The sequence below is a fragment of the Pimephales promelas genome, chromosome 18 (assembly GCF_988280905.1).
Source record: "Pimephales promelas chromosome 18, fPimPro1.hap1.1, whole genome shotgun sequence".
Taxonomy (NCBI): Eukaryota; Metazoa; Chordata; class Actinopteri; order Cypriniformes; family Leuciscidae; genus Pimephales; species Pimephales promelas.
In genome coordinates this window covers 22940071-22962641 of record NC_142786.1, presented here as the reverse complement: position 1 = coordinate 22962641, position 22571 = coordinate 22940071, and the positions used below count along the sequence as shown (strand labels likewise).

At 35.8% G+C, this 22571-nt stretch overlaps 2 protein-coding genes across 3 annotated transcripts; both read left to right on the top strand.

Annotated features, from left to right (window-relative positions):
* Nucleotides 1–2220: 2220 nt before the first annotated feature.
* On the top strand, nucleotides 2221–9378 carry fam133b (family with sequence similarity 133 member B). Its single transcript, XM_089123163.1, has 11 exons — nucleotides 2221–2382; nucleotides 2889–2986; nucleotides 3072–3150; nucleotides 3257–3334; nucleotides 3754–3786; nucleotides 4016–4090; nucleotides 4185–4283; nucleotides 5470–5517; nucleotides 6761–6841; nucleotides 6953–7003; nucleotides 9014–9378. The coding sequence occupies exons 1-11, from the start codon at nucleotides 2359–2361 to the stop codon at nucleotides 9101–9103; spliced, it is 756 nt and encodes a 251-aa protein (XP_088979289.1). The 5' UTR covers nucleotides 2221–2358; the 3' UTR covers nucleotides 9104–9378.
* A 1220-nt stretch (nucleotides 9379–10598) lies between these two features.
* On the top strand, nucleotides 10599–20758 carry hepacam2 (HEPACAM family member 2). 2 transcript variants are annotated; one of them, XM_089123162.1, is made up of 9 exons: nucleotides 10599–10990; nucleotides 15011–15196; nucleotides 15804–16088; nucleotides 16972–17268; nucleotides 18725–18850; nucleotides 19373–19394; nucleotides 19490–19524; nucleotides 19974–20047; nucleotides 20128–20758. In XM_089123162.1, exons 1-9 carry the CDS (start codon nucleotides 10930–10932, stop codon nucleotides 20236–20238), a joined length of 1197 nt encoding a protein of 398 aa, XP_088979288.1. In that variant the 5' UTR covers nucleotides 10599–10929; the 3' UTR covers nucleotides 20239–20758. The 2 variants fall into 2 exon arrangements, with proteins under 2 accessions (XP_088979288.1, XP_088979287.1); XM_089123161.1 differs by having other exon boundaries at nucleotides 10600–10990; nucleotides 14849–15196.
* Nucleotides 20759–22571: the final 1813 nt, after the last annotated feature.

The following is a 22571-nucleotide window of genomic DNA, read 5'->3' as shown; positions in this document are numbered from 1 at the left end:
ATTATTTGACTTCAGCTTTGTGAGAGGTCGTTTGATAAATCGCCACCTGGACAAGTCTATTACTAATCTTAAAGGGATAGTTCACCCAAAAATGAACATTTTGTTATTGTGCACTCAGTCTCAAGTTGTTCCGAACCTGGATGAGTTTCTTTCTTCTGTTGAACACAGACTATATTTTGAAGAATATGGGTAGCCAAAACAGTTGATGGACTCCATTGACTTCCATAGTATTTTTTTTCCTACTATGGAAGTCAATGGTACGGAAGCCCTAAACCGCAAGGTAAAAAAACCAAAAACAAACGTATCTTGTTATTTCGACTTGAGTCGTTATAATGACATATCTCTTTATAACGACATATCTCATTATAACGACATAATATCTTGTTATAATGACTTAAGTTGTTATTTCGACACAACAACATATCTTGTCATAACGACTTAAGTCGTTCTTTCGACCTAAATTCTCGTTATAAGACATACTGTATCTCGTTATAACAACATATCTCACTATAATGACACATCTTGTTATAACGACTTAAGTCATTATTTCGACATAATTTCTCGTTATAACGACATATCTCATTATAACAACATAATATCTCGTTATAACGATATATCTCGTTATAATGACTGTTGTTATACACTGTTGTTATATCTGAAGTTGTTATTTCAACATAATTTCTCGTTATTATGACATAACTCGTTATTTCGACTTAAGCCGCTATAACGACATACTATCTCGTTATTACGACATAACTCGCTAAAGCGACAAATCTCGTTATAATGACTGTTGTTATACACTGTTGTTGTTATATCTGAAGTTGTTATTTCAACATAATTGAAGTCGTTATTATGACATAATATCTCGTTATTTCAACTTAAGTCATTATAACGACATATCTCGTGGTCACGATTTAATAACCATGGATCGAAATATTATATTGTACCAGCATCCTTCAAAATATCTTCTTTTGTGTTCAACAGAACGAAACTCACACAGGTTTGGAACTTAAGGGCGAGTAAATGATGAAAAAATTTTATATTTTGAGTGAACTAACCCAACAAACTCCAACAATCAGTAGCAACAAAGTGAATATATAGTCATTAGTAATTGTAAGAATAGTTTATCCAATGGGAAGAATATACAACAGACGTTCTGTTTAGGGACAGCATGTTCCCTTTTGTGTTGTAATTTCTGTCAAGTCTTGAGTAGATTTCCTTTTGTGGTTTAATACTTTTTTGCAAACTTAGGGTCTCTCTAAGGGCTTTTATGAAAGCAGGACTAAGATCAACCGTCTGAGAAGTCTTTGTTTGGGTTATGAAACTGAATCTTAGCAGAATCGATACCTCAGTGCAATTGTGACATTGCTTTCAATAGTTTTATGAAAAATGTGACTTATTTTCAGACAAAAATGTAGCTACCATTTTATGACATGCACTGCTGTTCAAAAGGGGTTTAGGTCTGCATTCATTTGATAAATACAGCAATATTGTGAAATATTATTGCATTTGAAAAATAACTGTTTACTATTTGAATGTGTTTTAAAATGTATTTTTTTTCCTGTGATCAAAGCTGAATTTTCAGCATCATTACTCCAGTCTTCAGTGTCACATGATCTTTCAGAAGTCATTTGATGATCAAGAAACATTTCCTATTATGTTGTACAGTTATTTTTTTTCAGGATTTTCAGATGATTAGAAAGTTCAAAAGAACCTGATTTAGGCTTTTTGAAATAAAACAATAAAAGTCTTTGTTACCATATGATATTAGTTTTTATAATAATTATTATGATAATTATTATATACATAATATTATACATAATAATTATAATGTATTTTTTTATGACTTTTCTCATTAATCCTAGCATATCAGATCAAATGTTGTTTAAAAAAAATTATCTCATTCCATTAGAAAATATCTCTTTAAACCAACATATGATATACTGTTTTTTTTATTTTTTTATTTGTTTTTTTACCAGATCACGTCATTTTTTTGCTAGAAAATATGTAGTTTTACCATACAAACACACGTCAGAGAGAGGGGAAGTTATTTTATTGAAAAATTACGATCATGAAAAAAATAAAATAAAACAATGATATGCACAGATAAATCATTACTATAAATACTGCAATATTGCATACAAACATCAATTATCAATTTGGATTTCATGGTAACTTTAATGACCAAATAAGTGCATAAGGCGCCCTCTCGTGTACATGTTGCTGAACAACCGCTACTTGCCAATTATTCAGAATAATCCTCTCTGCACACTGAGAACCACCGACAGGACCAGAGACATGTAAACAAGGCGAATTTCATAGATTTGGGCCTTTAGACTTCAGGCAAAATCTGCAGAAATGGGCAAGCGAGATAACAGAGTGGTGAGTAAAGGTAGTTTACGGACTTGCTATTCCAAGTACAATAATAAAGAGGCCTTTAAGCCGCAATGCTAACGCTTCAAAACACTTAACGTTAGTCAAACATATTAGCCTCGTCCACTCTTAGAATAAATGAGAATGCCCTTTAGACAGTTGATATATTTTCTGTTATGTTTGCAGTCTGATACTCTTACAAATTGTGGCTATTGCTTAGATAGAAGGCTAGTATGGTTAAGGTATGTGGCTCAGACATGCTAACTCAGCTAGCACATATTCCACTTAAATGTCCCTTTACAAGTCATAGACAGTTTGCTGCTTTCTTTCGGTTTAGCATGTGAAAAGTATTGCATTCGTAGTTTAAATTGATGAAACGTAGTATGCAGTTATTTTAGCAGCCTGTGAGTGTGACGTGGATGCTGAAGGGTTTTTATCAAGTGTCTGTTTTGTGCTTTTTTTTTTTAAGGTTGTGCTGGCTGGATTATGAATGTTAAAATATGATTATGTTTCAGGCATACTTGAATCCAATAGCTGCTGCCAGAGCCAGAGGACCTGCACCCAACACCGGAACCACCATTCAGGATTATCTCAGCAGACCTCGGCCATCATGGTACTGGTCAAACCTGATGATGAATCAGTTGTGGATGTATGTGATTTTTTTGATGTCATATATGTCTGTTTGTCATGCATATCAGGGAGGAGGTAAAAGAACAGCTGGAAAAGAAGAAAAAAGGCTCAAGAGCCCTGGCAGATTTTGAGGACCGAATGAATGAGGTAGAGTAGAGATGTTTTGTTTCTGCATTTTATACGTCAGTGGATTTCCAAGAGACCGAGATCTAATTGTTTTGATCATATGCGCTCTCTCTCTCATTTTTCTCAGCGATGGAAGAAGGAACTGGAGAAGAACAGGGAGAAAGTACTTGGTGGAGGTGAAAAGAAAGAAAAGGAAAAGAAGGAGGTAACAGTTGGTGTAGTAATCTGGGACCTCCTTTATAAAACGCAAGTACAGTCAGATTTGATCCCAATTTCAGTGGATTTCATCCTACATCAAAAGTGAGAAGTAAAACTGTTTCTATGATGGCAGAAACCGTCATGACAACTGAACAGCGTCAAATGTTTTCAAAATAAATAGTACAACATAGATAATTTGTTAATTGACTTGTTCACATTGTGCTTGAATTGAAGAGGTCATGTGATTTAAAAAGAGGGATGAGTTAGGGTGCTTTTTTATTAAATCCTTCAGAGGAACATTTTGGAAAGTGTTTATTTGCTTTTTGGATCTTTCTATGCATGTCTTTACAAATGAGGTCCCTGGTTTGTTGTATTTAAAAAAGATTTCCAATGGTTATCTGATATATTTGTCTTTGTGATTTCCAGAAAAAGAAGAAGGAGAAGAAAAAGTCCAGTAGGGTGAGGAGAGCTCTCCATTTTCATATCTTGAGCAACTGTACACCAGTAATTAATTGATAAGTTGAAAAGTGGAAAACCGGTTTTAGTTTTAAATAATGTTTTATACTGGAAGAGGCATGTGCTTTTGTAGAGTATTCAGGATCAATCAGGTCTGTTATCCACAGGACACAGGGTCAGTTTTAAGTGACTTCAAATCTAATAAATTCTGCTTCTGTTGTATTTGGTCAAGCATTCTTCATCTTCCTCCTCCTCCTCATCGAGTTCTGATTCCTCCTCCAGTTCCCACTCAGACTCTGAAGATGATGTAAGCTGAGGTCTAATATGCTCGTTTATTTGCTTGCATTGTTAAATTGACCATGACTTATCCCTGAATATTCGTCTGTTTACTGCCTTTTCAGGATGATAAGAAAAATATGAAAAAGAAGAAAAAGAGAAAAAGATCCTGTGCCCGGAGAGCATCTGATGACTCAGACACGGAGTCCGAGACTGACAGCAGGGTATTGTTGGTTTATAACTGCAAGGAAAAACATTGTTTAAAAAGATTGTTTTTTTCAGTTATGGAAGTTTCTCCATTAAGGCCCTGATATACTTCAAGCAAAATTGAAGAACTAAGTGATGGGACGTATATTTTTTTTGGGACGCCAAAAAAAGTTTGTTTTCGGAGTTTGAAAAGGCTTGCTAGAGCAAACATTCCAGAAAAGTTCACTCTAGCTGGTAAATGCCTTCGAACTACCATTGGTCTGTGGCTCTGAGGCTTCTTTGGTTCATCACTACTTTCACAAGCAAAAACATGAACAGTAGATAATGAAGTAAATCTAATAAAAAGTGACACTGACTGTAGTGTAAAGTTGCTTTATTTAAAGCAATCTTTTAAATAAAGGGCTATAAATAAACTTGTGTGGAGAGCTTTTGCAAACATCCACATCTCTATGATCAGATGCTTAACTTGTTTTCTCACTGCTGTCCTTTTTATTTTATGTTTACTTTGTTATTGAGAGGAACGCGCACAGCACATATTTCCATATTCATCTAAACATCGCTCTCAGCAGCGTTGTGGGCGTCAGGATGCTCGCTAACAGTATACCGCTGCAAAGGTATTTCAAACTTCTTTTTACCTCTAAGCGAAGAATAAAAAAAAAGAGCTTTGGCGTGAGTATATCGGGGCCTTAACTTTCCATAATGTATTGCGCATTATTCTAGATTGGCAGCTCTTGTAGAAATTGTTGCTGATTTGTCTTTATGAATATGAATTTCCACTGCTGAATTAAAATAAAAGCTAAATTGCTGATGATAATGAAGATATTTGTCAATAGGGCTGTCAAACGATTAATCGCATCCAAAATAAAAGTTTGTGTTTACATAATATATGTGGGTGCACTGTGTATAATTATTTTATATATAAATACACGCACATGCTTGTATATATTTAAGAAATATTTTCATGTATATACTGTATATAGATTTATATATGATTTATATTATATATAAATTTCAAAAAAAAAAATCTTACATATACATGCATTTGTGTGTGTGTATATATATATATATATATATATATATATATATATATATATATATACTGTATATATATATATATATACACACAAAAAAAATTATATATTATATACAAAAAAAACCAGCCCTATTTGTCAAGACTTGATTCCTGATGTCTTTTGTCTCTAGGAGTCATCCAAGAAAAAAAGGAAGAAAATTGATGGAGAGAAAGTCAAGGTACTGAAAACTTTAAAGTTTAATGATTTAAAGTGATATTTAAATTTCTATCTTGAATTACTCACACTCATGTCATTCCAAAACCGTAAGACTTTCGTTCATCTCCGGGACACAATTAAAGTTTTTTTTGATGGAATCTGACGCCCGTTTCACACATACTCCGTGTGCAGTGCGTGTGTGGTTCGTGTTGCGGTGTATATACTGTACAAGAGTAGCACGCGCTAAAGTGCTTTCACATATGCTGCGTTTGCAGTGCGTAACTGATCCGTGGCTATACCACAAATGCATACTCACTATTTTTATTTCAAATTCAGAATTTATGCAGCAACTTTTTCTTTGTACACTTTTACAAACTTGAATGTTTGTATGCATGTTTAAACACAATATAAACAATGTAGGACTACTTAGTAGGAATATTTAACCATGTATTTATATTAAAATCACAAACATTTTAAATTGATATTGACAAAAAAGCTTGTTTTTCTCAAGGAACTTGTTTTTCTACTTTGAGACGAGTGTTGTTCATAATGTCCTTGTTGAGGTAAATTGTAGTTTATCTTGCTTAAAATCCCGGTCTTAAAGTAAAAAGATGAAAAGTAGTTTATTTTAATTAAATACATTTAATGTAGGAATCTCACCATGTAGATCTGCGAACATGTTGCATCTCTGGTTTTGTATGCAAAAAGAATGATTGAGTTAGCCATTTGGTTTCAGTTTCTATAGGCTCTTAAACAGACACACGCAAACCGGAGCGCCGGCGCTCCCGTCGGGTTAAAAAGACCTTAATTTGTGTTCTGAAGATGAACCAAAGTCTTAAGGGTTTGGAATGACACGAGGGTGCATACTTAATGACGTCATTTTCATTTTTGGGTGAATAACCACTTTAAAGACATTAAAGAAATAGATTTTTTTTTTTAAAAATATAAAATTGCCCTCATTTAATTTCAAAGTTTTTTTTTTTCTAACAACAGTTCATAGTACCATATCCAGATATTAGATTAGAATGATTTCTGAAGGATCATGTGACACTGAAGACTGGATTAATTATGCTAAAAATTCAGCTTTATCATAATAAATTACATTTTGAAATGTATTCAAATAGGAAACAGTTTAAATTGTTATATTTCTGTTTTTTTACTGTATTGATTATCAAATAAAACTTCAACTTTTATAAAACTTATAGACCAAAAACTTTAGTATTGTTTTGTATCAGTATCATGAACAAAATGTTTTTGTTTGAAAGGATGAAAAGGATGCTCGAAGGAAGAGGAAAGCTGAAAGGAGTCAATCTGAGTCTTCAGACGAGTCTGATGTAGACAGAGACGTAAGAGTCTTTAAATCCTCTGTGACCTTAATATGTGTCATTACACTGTTTAAGCGCAGCAAATACCATGTGACATGCGAAACTCATCTGCAAATGTTTTTGTTTTTTTAGGCTGAGCCCAAAAAAAAGAAACACAGTAGTGAAGAAAAGGATAAAATTACAGTAAGTCCTCAGTGTAAAGCGGTTTATCCATGATATAAATTTGGCTTGTTTTAGCCCTTATGAGGGCAGAAACAACTGAACATGCTACCCGCATCACTCACAGAAATGTTATAAAGAGTGGATTCGCAAAACAGAACTCAAATTGAGCCCCTATTATGCTATTTTAAAAGTGCTGTGTTTTACGATTTGGTCTTTTTTTGTTAGGTTCAAATGCATCTAAGGTCAATTTTTTTTACATTTTCTCATAATATACATTGCACATCACCTTATTTCTCAGATTTTGAAAACAGTTTATTTGATTCAATCTCTCTAAATCAGTCCTTTCTGAAAGACTACTCTTCTCTGATTGGTCAGACGGCCCACTCTGTTGTCGTTGGTTGACCGCTTACAGTGCATCTCGGAAATGAACCGCATAGCTCTGGAAGCTTCCTCAGCACTTGATAGTTGATACTCGGAGATACGAATAGTTATGATAGCGTTAGGGGTGTAACGATACCCTCATGTCACAAATCGATACATATCACGATACTGAACTCCCGATACGATATTGCGATACTCCAACACATATGATAAAAGATTAACAAAAAAATGTACTGTTGCTTAAAATGCTTAATTTGATATTACAATGTGGGTTTAAAGGAATAGGGTTGGACTTGGTGCTTATAACCCACGGACAATGGTGACACCAGAATAACATTCTGATTCTAAAGCTGAAAATACTTATTTTAGACGAATATGCTTGATCTCGATATATTTAAAATAATGTCGGCCACTTTTTACTGGTAACATCAGACATTTGGCATCATCAGCACCCACAAATATTCCCACATTGCATTATTATACATTATAATCAACATTATATATAGTAGTTTAATGTATTACTGACACTAAAACTCTGAAAATTTGAATTTTCTCACAGTAATTTTTATTTTGGGGGGGACTATCCACGATACATATTGTCACTATCTACTATACGTATTGTTGCATTTTTGTATTGCGATATATTGTTACACCCCTAGATAGTGTCAGTTTTTCCCATAGAGTCTAGACTGTAAAAATTATGGACAAAGCGTCTGTGACGTCACCCATAGACTCTCTGAAGAACGGGCTTGATGCTGTTTATGGGGGGTATATGGGCGGCGCCATACTGGAAAATCTTGGAAAATACAAAATACAAAAGTTTCAGAAAGGATACAGAGTTGGTATGATGTGTTGTGTCAGATCATGACCGAGACGTCAAACTCACTCGGCGCAGCCCGTTATCAGCTGTCAATCAAAGTTAACCGCCCTTATTTGTCATACGTTTATATCTAAATATGATCTAAACTAACAAGTAAGAAAAAAATTCACCCCCCTCACCGTTGTCAGGCACGCACAACATATTGAAGATTACAATAAAAGTCCATGGGACCAAACTGTAAACATATGAATTTATGCTGTGAAAACGGAGATTATAACATGACGTCTATGGATATTTGCTCCCTTTTGGGACCGGCCTCTAGCGGATTTGAGATGTATTGCAGTTTATCGCACTTCCGGGTAGGCTTCATCTTTCAGATTAGAATGTTGCCGCTTGGTTTTTCCACATCAATTTGAGCCCGAGTCCTCGTCCTCTTGAAGTGCAGCGAAGTGGATTCTCAGCACTGAAAACAGTGTCTTCTCGACATGAACAACACAAACCAAACTCTTCCAGTCTCAGCTATAGCTACAGTGTTTGAGGGTCGAAGTAGACCTTGTTCGCAGGCAGACGATGAAGACTATAGGCTGGCATTATGTACATTTGTTGCATTGTTCAGGTATGTATCAGGAAGTGAGACTGCAATTGCTGATGACTTACTTCACCAGTTCAGAATTGATTCTTTCTTTTAGGAGACTAACTTTATTTTTCTCGCACTTTGATCTTTAAAACTTTGCAGACCTTTTACGTTCATAAACAACACTGCATGAAAGCTGATGTTTGAAAAGGGGCATTTTAATAATTGAGAATGATTTTTTTTTGTACATTTATAGGACAAGTCTAGGAAGAAAAAGAAAAAGAGGAAGCATAAGAAACACAGCAGAAAGAAAAAGAGGAAGACTTCTGGCTCTGAGTTGGACTGAAGGGCTAGTGTGACGTCCTCCGTGACGGGCGGCTGGAATTGAGTGGGAATGGAGACGGAGCTCTTGCCAGACTGTGGGAGAATAATCCCCATTAGATATCTGTTCAAGTGACTCTTAAATGCGGGTGCTGCTTGGCACCGGACGGCTGTGTGGCCGACTTGGATGAGAGGCTCAAGTGGTCGGGGACTTGAAAGGGGTTTGGGGTTCATTAAGCTCGCTTTGTTTGTTTTTTAAAGCAGATGATTCTCAGTCCAAATAAAAGTCATTTACACCAATGCTGGCCCTGTGTACAGTATGTTTGTGCTGATAGATTTGCTGGTTTATGGGTTGTAAAGGCAGTTGAATTTGCATTAAATATTTTTAGAAAATTCCTGCTTCTGTTTTTTCCTATGAACCTGACAATTAAATTTCATTCTGTGATAGTTAGAATGAACCAGTGTTTCTTGCACCGATCTTCAGCGGCACAAAAAAACAACAACATATTTTTACCCAGGTTGTGAATATGAGTTTGCGATCTGTGTTAAATGTGATGCAATAAAGAGGGTGTATACTGCGAAAAATGGCACAAATGACTCTTATGAGCCAGTGCTTTTAATAAATAGTTTGAAAAGGCTAATTGTAACACTGTGGCTGCATTTATTTGATACAGTGAAATATTTTGATCATTAAAATGAACCGTTTCCTATTTGAATATACACAGCCCAATCCAAAAAAAAAAAAAAGTTTGGGTTTAAATAGGCAAATGCTTCAGAGTCTATGACTAGATCATTATTGCAACGATTATTATGTTTCTAACATGTTCTCTGTTTAGGAACTGTTCTTTTAACCATAATTGCTGAAGTGTGTAGCTTTTCATTTCTTAAACAACCATGTTGGAAGGCCATATTCTGGGATGATAACGTCAGGATTCATCAGGCTCAAATTGAAAGAATATTTGGAAGAAAGCATGAAGAATCATTTGCACACATGAAGTGGCTCATCTGAGTTCATTGAAAGTGGGATGTGCTGGAGGAGACTTTACAGAGTGCTGGACTCTTGCACTGTCAATACAAGATCTTGACTAAAAATGTATGCACCTCCAAGTGTTGTGATGTTATTTCCATCAAGAGGGGCATCCGATAATAAGGCCAAAATAAGTTTGTTTGGCTGGTAAATGCCTTCAAACTACCATTGGTCCGTGGCAATTACGTAATATGTAGGTGTGGCTCTGGGGACAGTCATAGACTCTTAAGTATTTGCCTATTTAAAACCAAACTGAATTTTTTTGGGGCCGGCCAGTGTATTTTAAAATGTAATTTATTCCTGTGATGCAAATCAATGACACATTAGTCTTAATAATGGGCTATGAGCCCTTTTTTTCGATAGCGCTTCCACACTCATAGTTGCTGTGGACTTAAATGACACCTTTAGGTCTCTTCATGGCTATTTATGTGTGTGATAGTTCCTGAAAACATTGTCTTCCTGAGTCATGCTTGGTTTCAGATGAAACTTTGCATGCGTCTGCACTGAATATCCGTGTGTCTGTCTCTCACTTGCGCTGGTTTCACACCTGTAGCAGTATGAGTGTGTGCCGCAACTCTTTGAGAGAACTTCCCTTCTGAGATCATCTGATACTGTGTGTTTAAGCTGTGTTCATCTGCAGTGAGTGTGTGTCGGTGAGCCTGTCTCTGGCCCTCAGGGTGACAGCAGTGTTTTGGAAGCTCGTCCAGGTGTGTGTGTCCAAATGGCACGTGGGCGGGGCCTAGACTAGGTTCTCTCATTTCCCTGGCAAATACTGTCACCAGTTCCCTTTTCTTGTCACACAGCTTCTGGAGATTCTAGCAGAGATGGAATGTGTTGGAGTCGTCATGTTTCTTCTGACGTGCATCTTATTTCTCTTCGTTCCTGGTAAGATGATTTTTATGTTTGACTGACTTTGACAACTTTCACTGAACTTTCAGTAAAAACAATTTCACGGTCATTTTTGGCCAAAAATTTGACGTTGAGCCATTAAGAGAAAGCCAATAGTTTGGGACATCATCTGAATAAATACATTTACATTTTTGAAATTCGCAGTAGAATAAATGTTTATTATTTTAATTAAAATGTACTTTAAAGTTATTATGCTTAAGGAAGAAGGTGGATTGACACCTTTAATTATTTATTATGATGATGAGTGTTGACTTTCAGCAAAAACATCCTTCTCTGCACATTAAGATTGTCAGGTACAGAACCTGAAAGACTAAAACTGATTTGATTTGAATTCTGTAATTCTGACTTCCTACATTCGGACATTTTCACTTCCATTTTGAAAACTTCGATGGAATAGATTCCTACTGTGACTGTCAGTCTTTGTCCTTTTTTTGTTTTAAAATTAAATTTTTCACAATTCCATTTCATTTTATAGGACCAAAGTAAACAAATCGATATTTTAAAACATTAATTATTTTATTGTATTAAATTTAATTGAATTTGGATTTTTTTATATAAACAAATCTGTATGATTTCATGTTCAATGTTTTTAAATGTGGTGGCATTATAGTTTTATTATTGTGTGCTAAATTAATTTTAAACATAACATTAACATAAACACAAATGGTCATAATCTTAATATTTGTGCTATGCATTACTGTTGTAAAAATCACTGTTTTCATAAATCCATTTAAATTAATACACAAAATAAAATTATATATATAATTAAATTATTTATTATTTATATTTATATAATAAATTGTATAAAACTTAATAAATCCCCAATATTTTTTTACAGATTGTACAAATATGCAATATTATATTTCACGATAAAAATAAATATGTGTATAAGGGTGGGTAGGAAGGTGTTGCTGAATGTCAGCAGTCATCATCATAATAAATAATCATAAAACATATCCGTCTACCTTCTTCCTTAAGTATAAATAAACATGAAAATAGAGTGTGTGTGTGTGTCATATATATATATATATATATATATATATACACAGTACATACATATATATATATATATATATATATATATAATTATACACTCATATTCTTGTGACAGATAGTTCCTACATTTTGATTTTTGTCTCACATGATGCTTCAAAAATACACATGCACAAACATCCAAGGCTTAGTGGATTATTCACAGTCAGGCTTTTGTTCATTTTCCAGTCCACACATTATGTGCATTTTGGTTACAGCGCAAATGTCTGTACTGGACTGTCATGGGATGTGAACAGCAAATATAGCAGTGTTTGTTTGTGTTTTGGAAGTTGATGGTTTGCTTGTTGGTGTGAATAGCTCAATACCTAATGCCTTTTGTTATGGTGGTCTAATTGTGCTGTTGCTATCCCCGAAATAATCCTTGTTTGGAGACAATAAGACCAGAACAGGCCAAGCACACAATGAGTGTGATAAGTGTGCCATAAAGTCATGCACACTTTCACTTCCACTGAACCTGCCCTCTGGTTCTCTGTGCGTGCAATAGGGGTGTCTTTATTTATTATTTAGCACACAACACGAGCCACACAGTTGTCTATTGTAATGCATAACATTGTCTGTCAGCTGGCCGATAAAGCGAATAGGGTGGAGAGGGCCGTGTCCGGGTGGTGAAGGGGTATGAGAGCGATAGAGCGAGGGAGGAGTGAAACTGTCTGTACCTGCCTGCTGCCACACTGCCTTGCCTAGCAACCTAATGCAGATTAACAGCTGTCAGTTAAAGCAGCCCACCATCACTGTGTCCATGCTAAAGAAATCTTATCCTTAAGTAAATGAGATATATCAGTTTAGAGTTCAATAGAGCAGCGCACTCTCTTTACAGCTTTATCTGAGCATTACTTTTGCGATCAGAGATAGGAAGGTCTTCATGTAACATGTGATGAGTGTTTGCTCACCGACCAGTTCAGACAAATGAGAGAGGACTTGATGTTTAATCACTATCATTCTGAGAAGCTGGTCAATATTTGCTCATGCAGGTTTGATCATGCGGAGAGGGCAAAGGCAGATCTGTGTGTGTGTGAACTAATTAATCATGCTGGAATTGCAGATTATGTGAGGGTTATGTCTTATTCTGCAAACTTCTTATTGTACTGTTACTTGAAGTGCCCAGTTGAACCAAAGGAGAAGGAAAACTGCTCGGATTAGCAACGGATTTGGATGAATGTTTTAATCAGCGATGTCACTGTTAATGAGAAACATTGCAGTCGCGTTCTGCACAAATGACCGAAAAGTTTAATATTGAGCATTTGAAGCCTAGCATGGCGTTATGTTGTACATACAGATGGTATTTTCTGCTTTGTGGAAAGTTCAGTGTGTGTGTGTAGTCCCTTGTGATCAAATAGTGTCCTTGATTATATTGAATGTGCATTTGTAGCGTACTTCAAATAATAAAAGTAGGCTATAGTTTTTGTAAAAACGTGTGCAGATTATATAATATTAATGAAATGAAATGCCACACTGAAGTGTTCACTTTCATGACTGTTACTTAACACACTTAAAGGGATAGTTCACTTTGAAATTAATTTTTGATATGTTTTAGCTTACCTCAAGGGCATCCAAGATGTAGGTGTCTTTGTTTCCACGGTATTTTCAATTTTGACATTTTCCGGTCAAACCGTTGTTGTCTGTCAGTCATATAATGCAGGTTTAGGGGGTCCACGTCAAAGAGCATGCACAGAGAAGTCAAAATTAAACATGATTTAATGACTCGTAAATGTAAGTACACATTGATGGCCTAAGACACGAAACGAGCGGTTTGTGTGAGAAAACGAACAGTAATTATATCGTTTTTACCTTGTGTAACCACAGCCATGTCCAACTGATCTGAATCAGTTGTTCAATGTCCAACTCCAACGTTCCGCCGGAAGTGATCTCTCGTGTGTGTACGTCACTCATTGTTTACTAAACATATTTAGATATCGAAAACGTCTTCCATTGCGATTTCCTGTATATTTAAATATGTTTAGATCTTAAAGGTAAAACTTCCAAAATCTCTATGTAAACAATGAGTGACGTACACACGCGAGAGATCACTTCCGGGGGAACGTTGGGCATGGTTCAGTTCGGTTCAGTTGAACATTGGACAACTGATTCAGATCAGTTGGACATGGCTGTGGTAAAAAATGATATAAATACTGTTCTAAATTTAAACTATAATACAATTTAATTTGATGCATGCAATTAAATGTAAAAAAAGCATAACATTCAGTTTGCACTAAGAAAATTCTTAGTGCAAATTAAAGAATTTAAAAAAAAATTAAAGTATGTTTCCGTAATAAGTAATTTTTTTAGTACGCTGAAGTGTATTTTTTTAAGTGTAAGGGGCGTGATTTCCTTTTGTTAAATTTCCTTTTTTACTCACAAAAAATGTTAGATTTTTTTTCAAGTTCATCACAAGAGACAATAAAGCTGTTTAGCTTTTTAGTTCTAAAATCCGATAAATGCAAGATGTTAATTTGCTACATAAAGGCATTTGATCATTTCAAACTTCACAATTTAGCTATAACTGTTTCATTTATGCTGTAGAACAAAATATGAAAGTCTTTTTAAGTTAACTTAAGTACAGTACTCAAGTAAATGTACTTTGTCACTGTCCACCTCTTTAGACCTTATTTTAATCATAAATCTAAAACTGCTTTTCTGAAAAAACATTTAAAGGGAATCCATGTTGACTTAGCATCCAAATTGACGTGATGACTGAACTCTGACATAATTATTTATGTATATCTTAAATATTTTTTGACAGGGGAAGTCATTAAACACCATTTTACACTCTCTTTTGAACAGGTACAGACTCTGAATACATTTCCCTGGAGCCCACGCATCATGGGAAAAGGGGCGACTCTATGCTCCTCAAAGTTGAGACTCATTTTGATGTTCGGAATGTAACGTTCCAGGGGACCTGGCATAAAACTAACCCCAGTCTCACTCATTTGGTCACTTTCACAGAGAACACTGTCATCCTAAATATGCTGCTGAAAAACAATATGGAGCTCAATTTTCCTAATGTCTCACTATATTTCAAGCATCTGGATGAGGACACACAGGGGGAATATGAGCTGAAGATCAACATCATCTTCCCAAAAATCTCCGAACCAGTGACTGTCACTAAAAGAGTAACGGTCACAGTCAGCGGTAAGAGCCTTTGAATGTTTTCTTGGGTTCTCATACAAATGCAAGTCTGATTCCTATGGAAGCCCATTTCTGGCAGATAATAAAGAAATCATGCTCTAGTAAGTCATAATTATGGCATAAAATGTTGAAATTATCACAGTCAATTTAAATAGTTGAAATTATGACTTAAAAATCTAAATTATTCCATACTAAATTGAAATTGACTTAATAGTAGGGATTATGACTTAAAAAGTTGGAATTATTACTTTAAAAGATATAATTATGAGACACTACATTGAAATCCTGTCTTAAAAAGTTGGAATTATAACTTTAAAAATAAAAATTATGAATTAAATAGATAGGATTTTACATTATGACTTAAAAAGACCAACTAAATCTAAATGATTCTATGATTTTAAAAGTGGGAATTATGACTTTAAAAAAATCTAAATTATGCTCTAAAATGTCAGAATTGAGTAAAAAAGTCATGTTAAAAGATAAAAAGCCCAAATTAAAACGTACAATTAATGTTTTTTTTCTCTGAGATGGAAACGGGCTGCCATATACGCATATTTCAGAGAATCTCTTTTCTTGTAAGCACTCAGTTTTATGTCTTGTCTGCTTCCAGTGCCTGTGTCCGTCCCCGTCATTAGTAAGACCCCAGAATCAGAAATCGTGGAAGACAGGGACAATGTGACGCTGAGTTGCTCAGTTGAACACGGGACAAATGTACAGTTCGAATGGCTAAAGGACGACTTTCTTGTTGGTCCAAGTGACCGGCATACATTCTCACAAGATAATCGGACGCTTGTAATAAACCCTGTCAAGAAAGAAGACATCGGTCGATACGTTTGTGTGGCGATAAACCCCATTAGCAGTGCGCCAAGCAAGCAGGCTGAGCTCAGTGTGTGCTGTGAGTATCTGTCATTCTGTTCTGACTCATTTATCATCTATTATCATCCCATGTGTAAATCATTGCATCGTTATTGCACACTGTCCAGCAGGTTCCTCCTGCAGCCTGACAATTAACTGCTGTTTGCATTGTAATGCAAACGTTAAACATGATCTGTCCTGACACGCCTTTTATATTAAAGCAAAGGTAGATGAAAGTGGGTCAAGCTATTAAAGGTGTAAAGCCTGTTTTTTTTCCTTACTAAATTTTTAACATTAAAGAAATCATTAGTATTTAAAAATAATTTTAAAAAAAAGTTTAAAATCGCGTACACTCATGAGATAAAGACTAATTTCAGTAGCCTAATAAAAGCTGATTTATTTTACATGAAGGGGGTCCCCTCGTGGGGGCCGCCATTTTGAAATCGCATGACCAGCTGAAAAATTACTCAATTTTGCTCCTTAACCTTCCTGTTGTCTTACAATATAAGTTACAGAATAAAGTAGGGATGTCAACGATTCATCGAGGATCGATTAATTTTCGATAAGACATTTAATCGATAAAAAATGTTATTATCAATTAACCATGCGTGTGCGTGTTCATGCGTTCGTGCTGCTCCACCGCGAATCATGTAAGTGAGCGAAGAATTGTCGCTAAATCGTGATCTTTAGCGAGCGTTGCTCAGAGCAATGATAAGTTTTTGTAAATGATCAAAAACGTAGGTGGTGTGGCTAGCAACTTTTAAAAGCACTGGCGGGGAAAGAGTTAATAGTAGACTACACTAGAACTTTAGTGTAGTAGAACTAAAACAAAGTAATAGAAAATTGCAATGAAATTAAAAAAATGAATGTGTTGAAAAACAAACCACGATTAATGTTTTTTGCTACTTTACCAAATTTTTCAGATGGGCCTTATAACCTGGCAGTAAATTCTGAGCAATGTCTGAAAACTGAAGGCGTGTTCACAGTGAACCCTGGGGAAATGGTCTTTTTTGAGTGTTATGCGGACTCGAACCCTCCCAACACCTGCGCCTGGATCTCTATAACAAAGAACGACACAGAGGTTATCATGATTGGGCCGCGGTTTGAAGTGAAGCCGTATGAGTTACCTCAGAGTAAAGAGTTCTTGTGTAGAGCATTCAACAATGTGACGAAGAAGCAGGACGAGACCAAGTTCACACTGGTGGTGGCCAAATTTAGAGGTATGATTTCTGCCACCTACAGTTTTGGATCTCTATATTAGTTCATGTTCTGTTGAAATGTCTTTACTGTTTGTGGAGTCCCAAAAACACCTATTGATGCACATCTAAAAATAATTATGGTAATTTCAAAATTGAAGGTTTAAGGCATAACCAAAGGTGCAACTCTGTGGACCCTGTGCAGACCCTGCCCCCTTGTGGAGGTTCTACCCCCTTGTGGAAACCCTGGCCACTTGTGGAGGTTCTACCTCCTTGTGGAAACCCTCCCCACTTGTGGAGGTTCTGCCCCCTACCTCCCCCCCTTCTGTGGGTTCTGCCCCTTGTGGAGACCCTGCCCACTTGTGGAGGTTCTGCCCCCTTGTGTAGACCCTGGCTGCCCACTTGTGGAGGTTCTGCCCACATATTGGAAACCCTTCCAACTTTTGTAGGTTCTGCCCCTTTGTGGAGACCTTGCCCCCTTGTGGAAACCGTGCCCACTTGTGAAGGCTCTGCCCCCTACCTCCCCCTTTTGGAGGTTCTGCCCCCTTGTGGAGACCCTGCCCTCTTGTGGAGGTTCTGCCCACTTATTGGAGACCCTGGCCACTTGTGGAGGTTCTGCCCCTTACCTCCCCCCTTGTGGAGACCCTACCCTCTTGTGGAGACCCTGCCCACTTGTGGAGGTCCTGCCCACTTTTGGAGGTCCTGCCCCTTTGTGGAACTCCTGTCCCTTTGTGGAGACCCTGCCCACTTGTGGCGGTCCTGCCCCCTTGTGGAGGTCCTGTTCCCTTATGGAGACCCTGCCCACTTGTGGCGGTCCTGTCTACTTGTGGAGGTTCTGCCCCCTTGTGGAGGTTCTGCCCCTTGTGGAGGTTCTGCCCACTTGTGGAGGTCCTGCCCCTTGTGGAGGTTCTACCCCCTTGAGGAGACCCTGCCCACTTGTGGAGGTTCACGCCCCATTTTAGAGATCTCTGGTCTGCAGCTGTAACTTGTCAAAGCTAGCTTCCTATTGCTAGCCGTTCCAAAATTGCCTACCCTACCTTTAAGTAACCTTTAAATTATTTTATTAAATTCTTCTGACCTTATCAAACTGAAGTAGACCAACATTATTGAAGCTTTAAATAATTGAATAATAATAATACAAAAAATGTCATTGGCTTTGGTGTTTTCAGTTAATCTCTCCTGTTTGTTATTCCTTTGTTCCATCTATTGTCACACTGCAAGGTGTTTTTTTTGTTCTCCAGTTGCTAAGTAAATTTGTCCCACCTGTGATTAAGTTTAGCTGTTCCACTGGAAAGTAAATAGGGGCTAGCACCTGTTCTTATTGTTTACTGCGTTACAGGCCATGCATTTTCTTTCAGTGTATACTATGAATCCAAACATGCATTGCAAGTTCTTGGTTGTTTAAAGATGAAAATCACACACCAGATATGATTTATTACAAAATATAAAATGTAATGCTGATAGATCAATCTGTTTCCAGGAACTTCGAGATATATGCAGGAAGGGAGTGCACTGTCTCCATTGACTTTTATCACAATCTTCTCAGTCGTCATCATTGTGTGTATGATGTTTGTGCTCCTACGGAAGAGCTGCCATCCCAAAAGAAGTATGAAAACATTCTGCTTTTTAACAATATTCAGGCATCAACTTAATAATGTGTAATTTGAACAAAGTCAGTTATTCATAAAACATGTTTTTCACTTTAAAATAATAGTCTAGATCACTAGTAGTTCTTGCAGAGTGACAAGGTAATGCTTGAGCATTTTATAACTATATTCAGAGTAAAAAAGATGACTGATTACATCCCAGATTCATGATAATGTTCTAAAAAATGTTCTCTTAAATGTGACATCACTTACTGACTAGTTAAGTTTGCTTCTATAGTTAATAGTAGTAGCTTAAATATTAATGTAGTTCTTCTCATTAGTCCTGCATTGCTTCCTGCATTGTTACTTATTAATGATGGTCTATTATTCTAATGTTACCGAAATTTCAGGACAGAAAAAACGAATATCTACAGATTTCAAGGGGTCTTTAATTATTAATTTAGTTTTTGTCATGCCTTATTTACATTGGCTACAGTTACTGAGACAGAAATAATTTTTAACCGATTTTCATTTTTCTACAGTGATAAAGTCCATCTACAAGCGGTAAGAAAATAATTCTAATTTATACAAGCATGTGATAAATATGACACATTTATTGATTTCTGTGACATCATTGATGGATTGATTCTGTCCTCCAGGCCTATGACAGAGCAGAGAGGACTGCACCGCTCCGGTATGTTTACTGCACGCCTCGGACTATAATATACCAGTGTTGTTAAGCACTGATGTGTACACTGCCTCTCTATACAAACAAACTCCCCAATCCCATTAACATTACAACTATAATCGTATCTGCTTGGTTTCTGTCAGCATACGCTTTAAACATTTGTTCCACCTCGCTGGTTTGGTTTTACTTGGCCACGTACACTGTCACTCCCTTTTGAAAATAAATAGGATATTATAAACTACTTACTGTCTAAAGTAAACTAGTGTGCTAGTGAACTAAAAATGTGGACGAAATGATTCAAACGCTGTCTAATGGAAACACATAGCTTTTAAAACATTGCATAATATACTGTAGATCTCAATAGAAGTTAATGGCAAATAAAGTAAACATATTTATATTACTTGCCTAAATTTAGCTTTGTATTATAAATACACCAATCTGAATAATATTTGCAGGTCATGAAGATGCAACTGAAGACTTTGGCATCTATGAATTTGTCTCTATACCTGAGAAAATGGATTCAACACAGGTAGAAAATAATCACTTTGCTATTTTGCATGAGCAGTTTTGCCCCAGAACAGTTTATTATTTCTTCCCTCTGTTTTCCAGGCATCCTGCAGGTCTTTGGCTCGGCTCGATTCAGTCAGAGATTTGCATACCACCATCTATGATGTCATCAGACATGTGCCTGAAACTCCTACACTGAGTCTTCTGAAGTGAGAGCGGTGGATATTCACGTGTGCTCAGATGTAAAGATGAAATGCAATTTTTTTTTTGCCATTTTTTTCTCAGTCACACATTTAAGCACATTTTTTGCTTTACAGTTATTCATTTTTACACTTACTTTTTATACTTCCTAAAATCTGAAAAACACAACTTGTGCTGGGCACTTATTGTTTTTTTTATTTTTTTTATGGTCTTTAAAAAATATATAAGAAAGATAACTTTGAGATTTTATTCTGTAGCAACAACATGCTTAATGAAAAACTAAGAGTATTTATATATAAATACAGTTGTCGTCTTACACCGATTATCTTGCATAATGTAAATATGTATGCATTTTGTACTTTGAAACTGTATTGTTTGCACACTGCAGTGTATTCTGTGATATTGCTCATTACATTTTAGAGATGCCACATTTCAACAGACATCTTCTATTTTGTTTTCTGTGTTGCACCTGTTCACATTTTAAACATAGATGCATCCATTTGTTATTTGAAAATAAAAGTTTTTAAAAATATACTTTGCAATCTTTTCTTTTTTATTAAATATAAGATATAGGGGTTACTCATTAAGTAATGCGAGTAATGTAATAAGATTCCTTTTTCAAGTGTCTAGTAAATTAATATTACATTTAAATGTTCAAGAAATATCAAAGTTACTTTCTTCTTGCTAGTTACTTGGTTCTCCCGTTTATAATGGGAGTGAATGGTGCCTTAGATTTTAAAGCCCCAAAAAGCACATCCATCCATCATAAAATTAATCCATATGGCTCCAGGGGGTTAATAAATGCCTTCTGAAGTAAAGTGATGCATTTTTGTAAGAAAATATTCATGTTTATAATATGCTTCGGGTCAGAGGTCACTTATGCCCTTTACCGGAAGCCAGTGATTATAGTTTATAAAGTTCACTCCCATTATAAAGCTTGTAAGAGCCAAGATAGTTTTTAATATATCTTAGATTGTGTTGGCTGAAAGCAGTAATGTACACCTATAGCTTGAAGGAATATGGGATCATTTTCACTTTTTGTGTGAACTAACCCCTTCAACACTGATGTGTATTCTTCTATCCCCAGAGAGACTGTCTGATAAACATTTTCTATTAACAAACAGGCAGTGGATTTATAATATGACTACGTATTTCTTCCCTCTGTTTCTCTAGAAGAGCAGCAGTGTTACATCAACATCTCTCCGCCTGGGGGAAGAGGAGGTGCCACTCCCTCATTTGACTGGGAAATCATCAGAACTTTATTGACGGAAAACACTGCTCTCTTATGTGTGCTCATATCAGCATAAACAGCCAGTTAGAGAGACTCGTCTCAAACACCCACCCACGCTATAGAATATTTATGGCAGGTAGCTCATATATTTGCTGTAAACTAATCTCTGAGCCGTGAGAGGTAAACAAATGAGGTCTTGTCGTCGCTTTTTCCAAGAATTCATTTTATGTGTGTGTTGGTACTGAAGTGCAACACAATGCAGCCAGTCTTCTATGCTAAAGACAAAATTAAGCACTTTAGTGTAGTCTAGAAATGGTTAAAAAAAATCAAGAGATAGGCTAACTTCGTCATTCCTATTTATCTCTCAAAAAGTGGTGATGCAAAATATGGAAATTTCTAATGATGGCTTCTATAAAGCAGTATACAAATACAGGCCTATAATTGCTCTCGGAGGCATGCCAGCTTTTTAATTTGATTTAAATGTAAAATTTATTAAACAAATAAGCATAAGAAGAACCGTTTTGTCTGCAGAAAGTGCTGACAATATATAACATCACAACAGTAGGCCTATACTAAAAAGCCCATAAGGGGAAAAAAAAGAAAAACATGCCAAAAAGTCACAATTGTGACATAAGACGTTGGAATTATGATATACAAATGAATAATTATGAGACATAAGTCTAATTATAAATATTTACAGTACCACTTACAGTAATTATTATTTTTTTATGTCATAATGTTGACTTTTGAGCTAGCTCAACATTATCTTGAGCTTTTATACTTGACAGTACGTGAGCAAGCTCTTAGTCCTTCACGTTACGTAGAAACAAAGTATTATTTTCATGTTATCACTGTTGCTTTGATACAATTCTGTATTGTAAAAAGTGCTATATAAGGTGACTTGACTTTTGACTTAATGTCGTAATTATAACTTTTTATGCAAAATTTTTGAAAATTTCGTAAATGGGCTGATCCATACTACATTCTCTTGTTTTAAATATAAAGTAAAATTGTGGTTAAAATCTACAATCATGTACCCATTAATCATTTGAAACTTGTTGTCTGAGAGGCGATTTGTGTGATGTTTTTATGGTAGCTATTTGTTGGATTGTCA

Excerpts from the sequence above, each read along its gene's own strand:
- hepacam2 (XM_089123161.1), top strand. The coding sequence starts at position 10,930 with ATGGAATGTGTTGGAGTCGTCATGTTTCTTCTGACGTGCATCTTATTT. Across the intron at positions 19,395-19,489 it reads ATAAAGTCCATCTACAAGCG|GCCTATGACAGAGCAGAGAG; the intron begins GTAAGAAAATAA and ends TCTGTCCTCCAG. Across the intron at positions 19,525-19,973 it reads GAGAGGACTGCACCGCTCCG|GTCATGAAGATGCAACTGAA; the intron begins GTATGTTTACTG and ends TAATATTTGCAG.
- fam133b (XM_089123163.1), top strand. The coding sequence starts at position 2,359 with ATGGGCAAGCGAGATAACAGAGTG. Across the intron at positions 2,383-2,888 it reads GCAAGCGAGATAACAGAGTG|GCATACTTGAATCCAATAGC; the intron begins GTGAGTAAAGGT and ends ATTATGTTTCAG. Across the intron at positions 5,518-6,760 it reads TTGATGGAGAGAAAGTCAAG|GATGAAAAGGATGCTCGAAG; the intron begins GTACTGAAAACT and ends TTTGTTTGAAAG.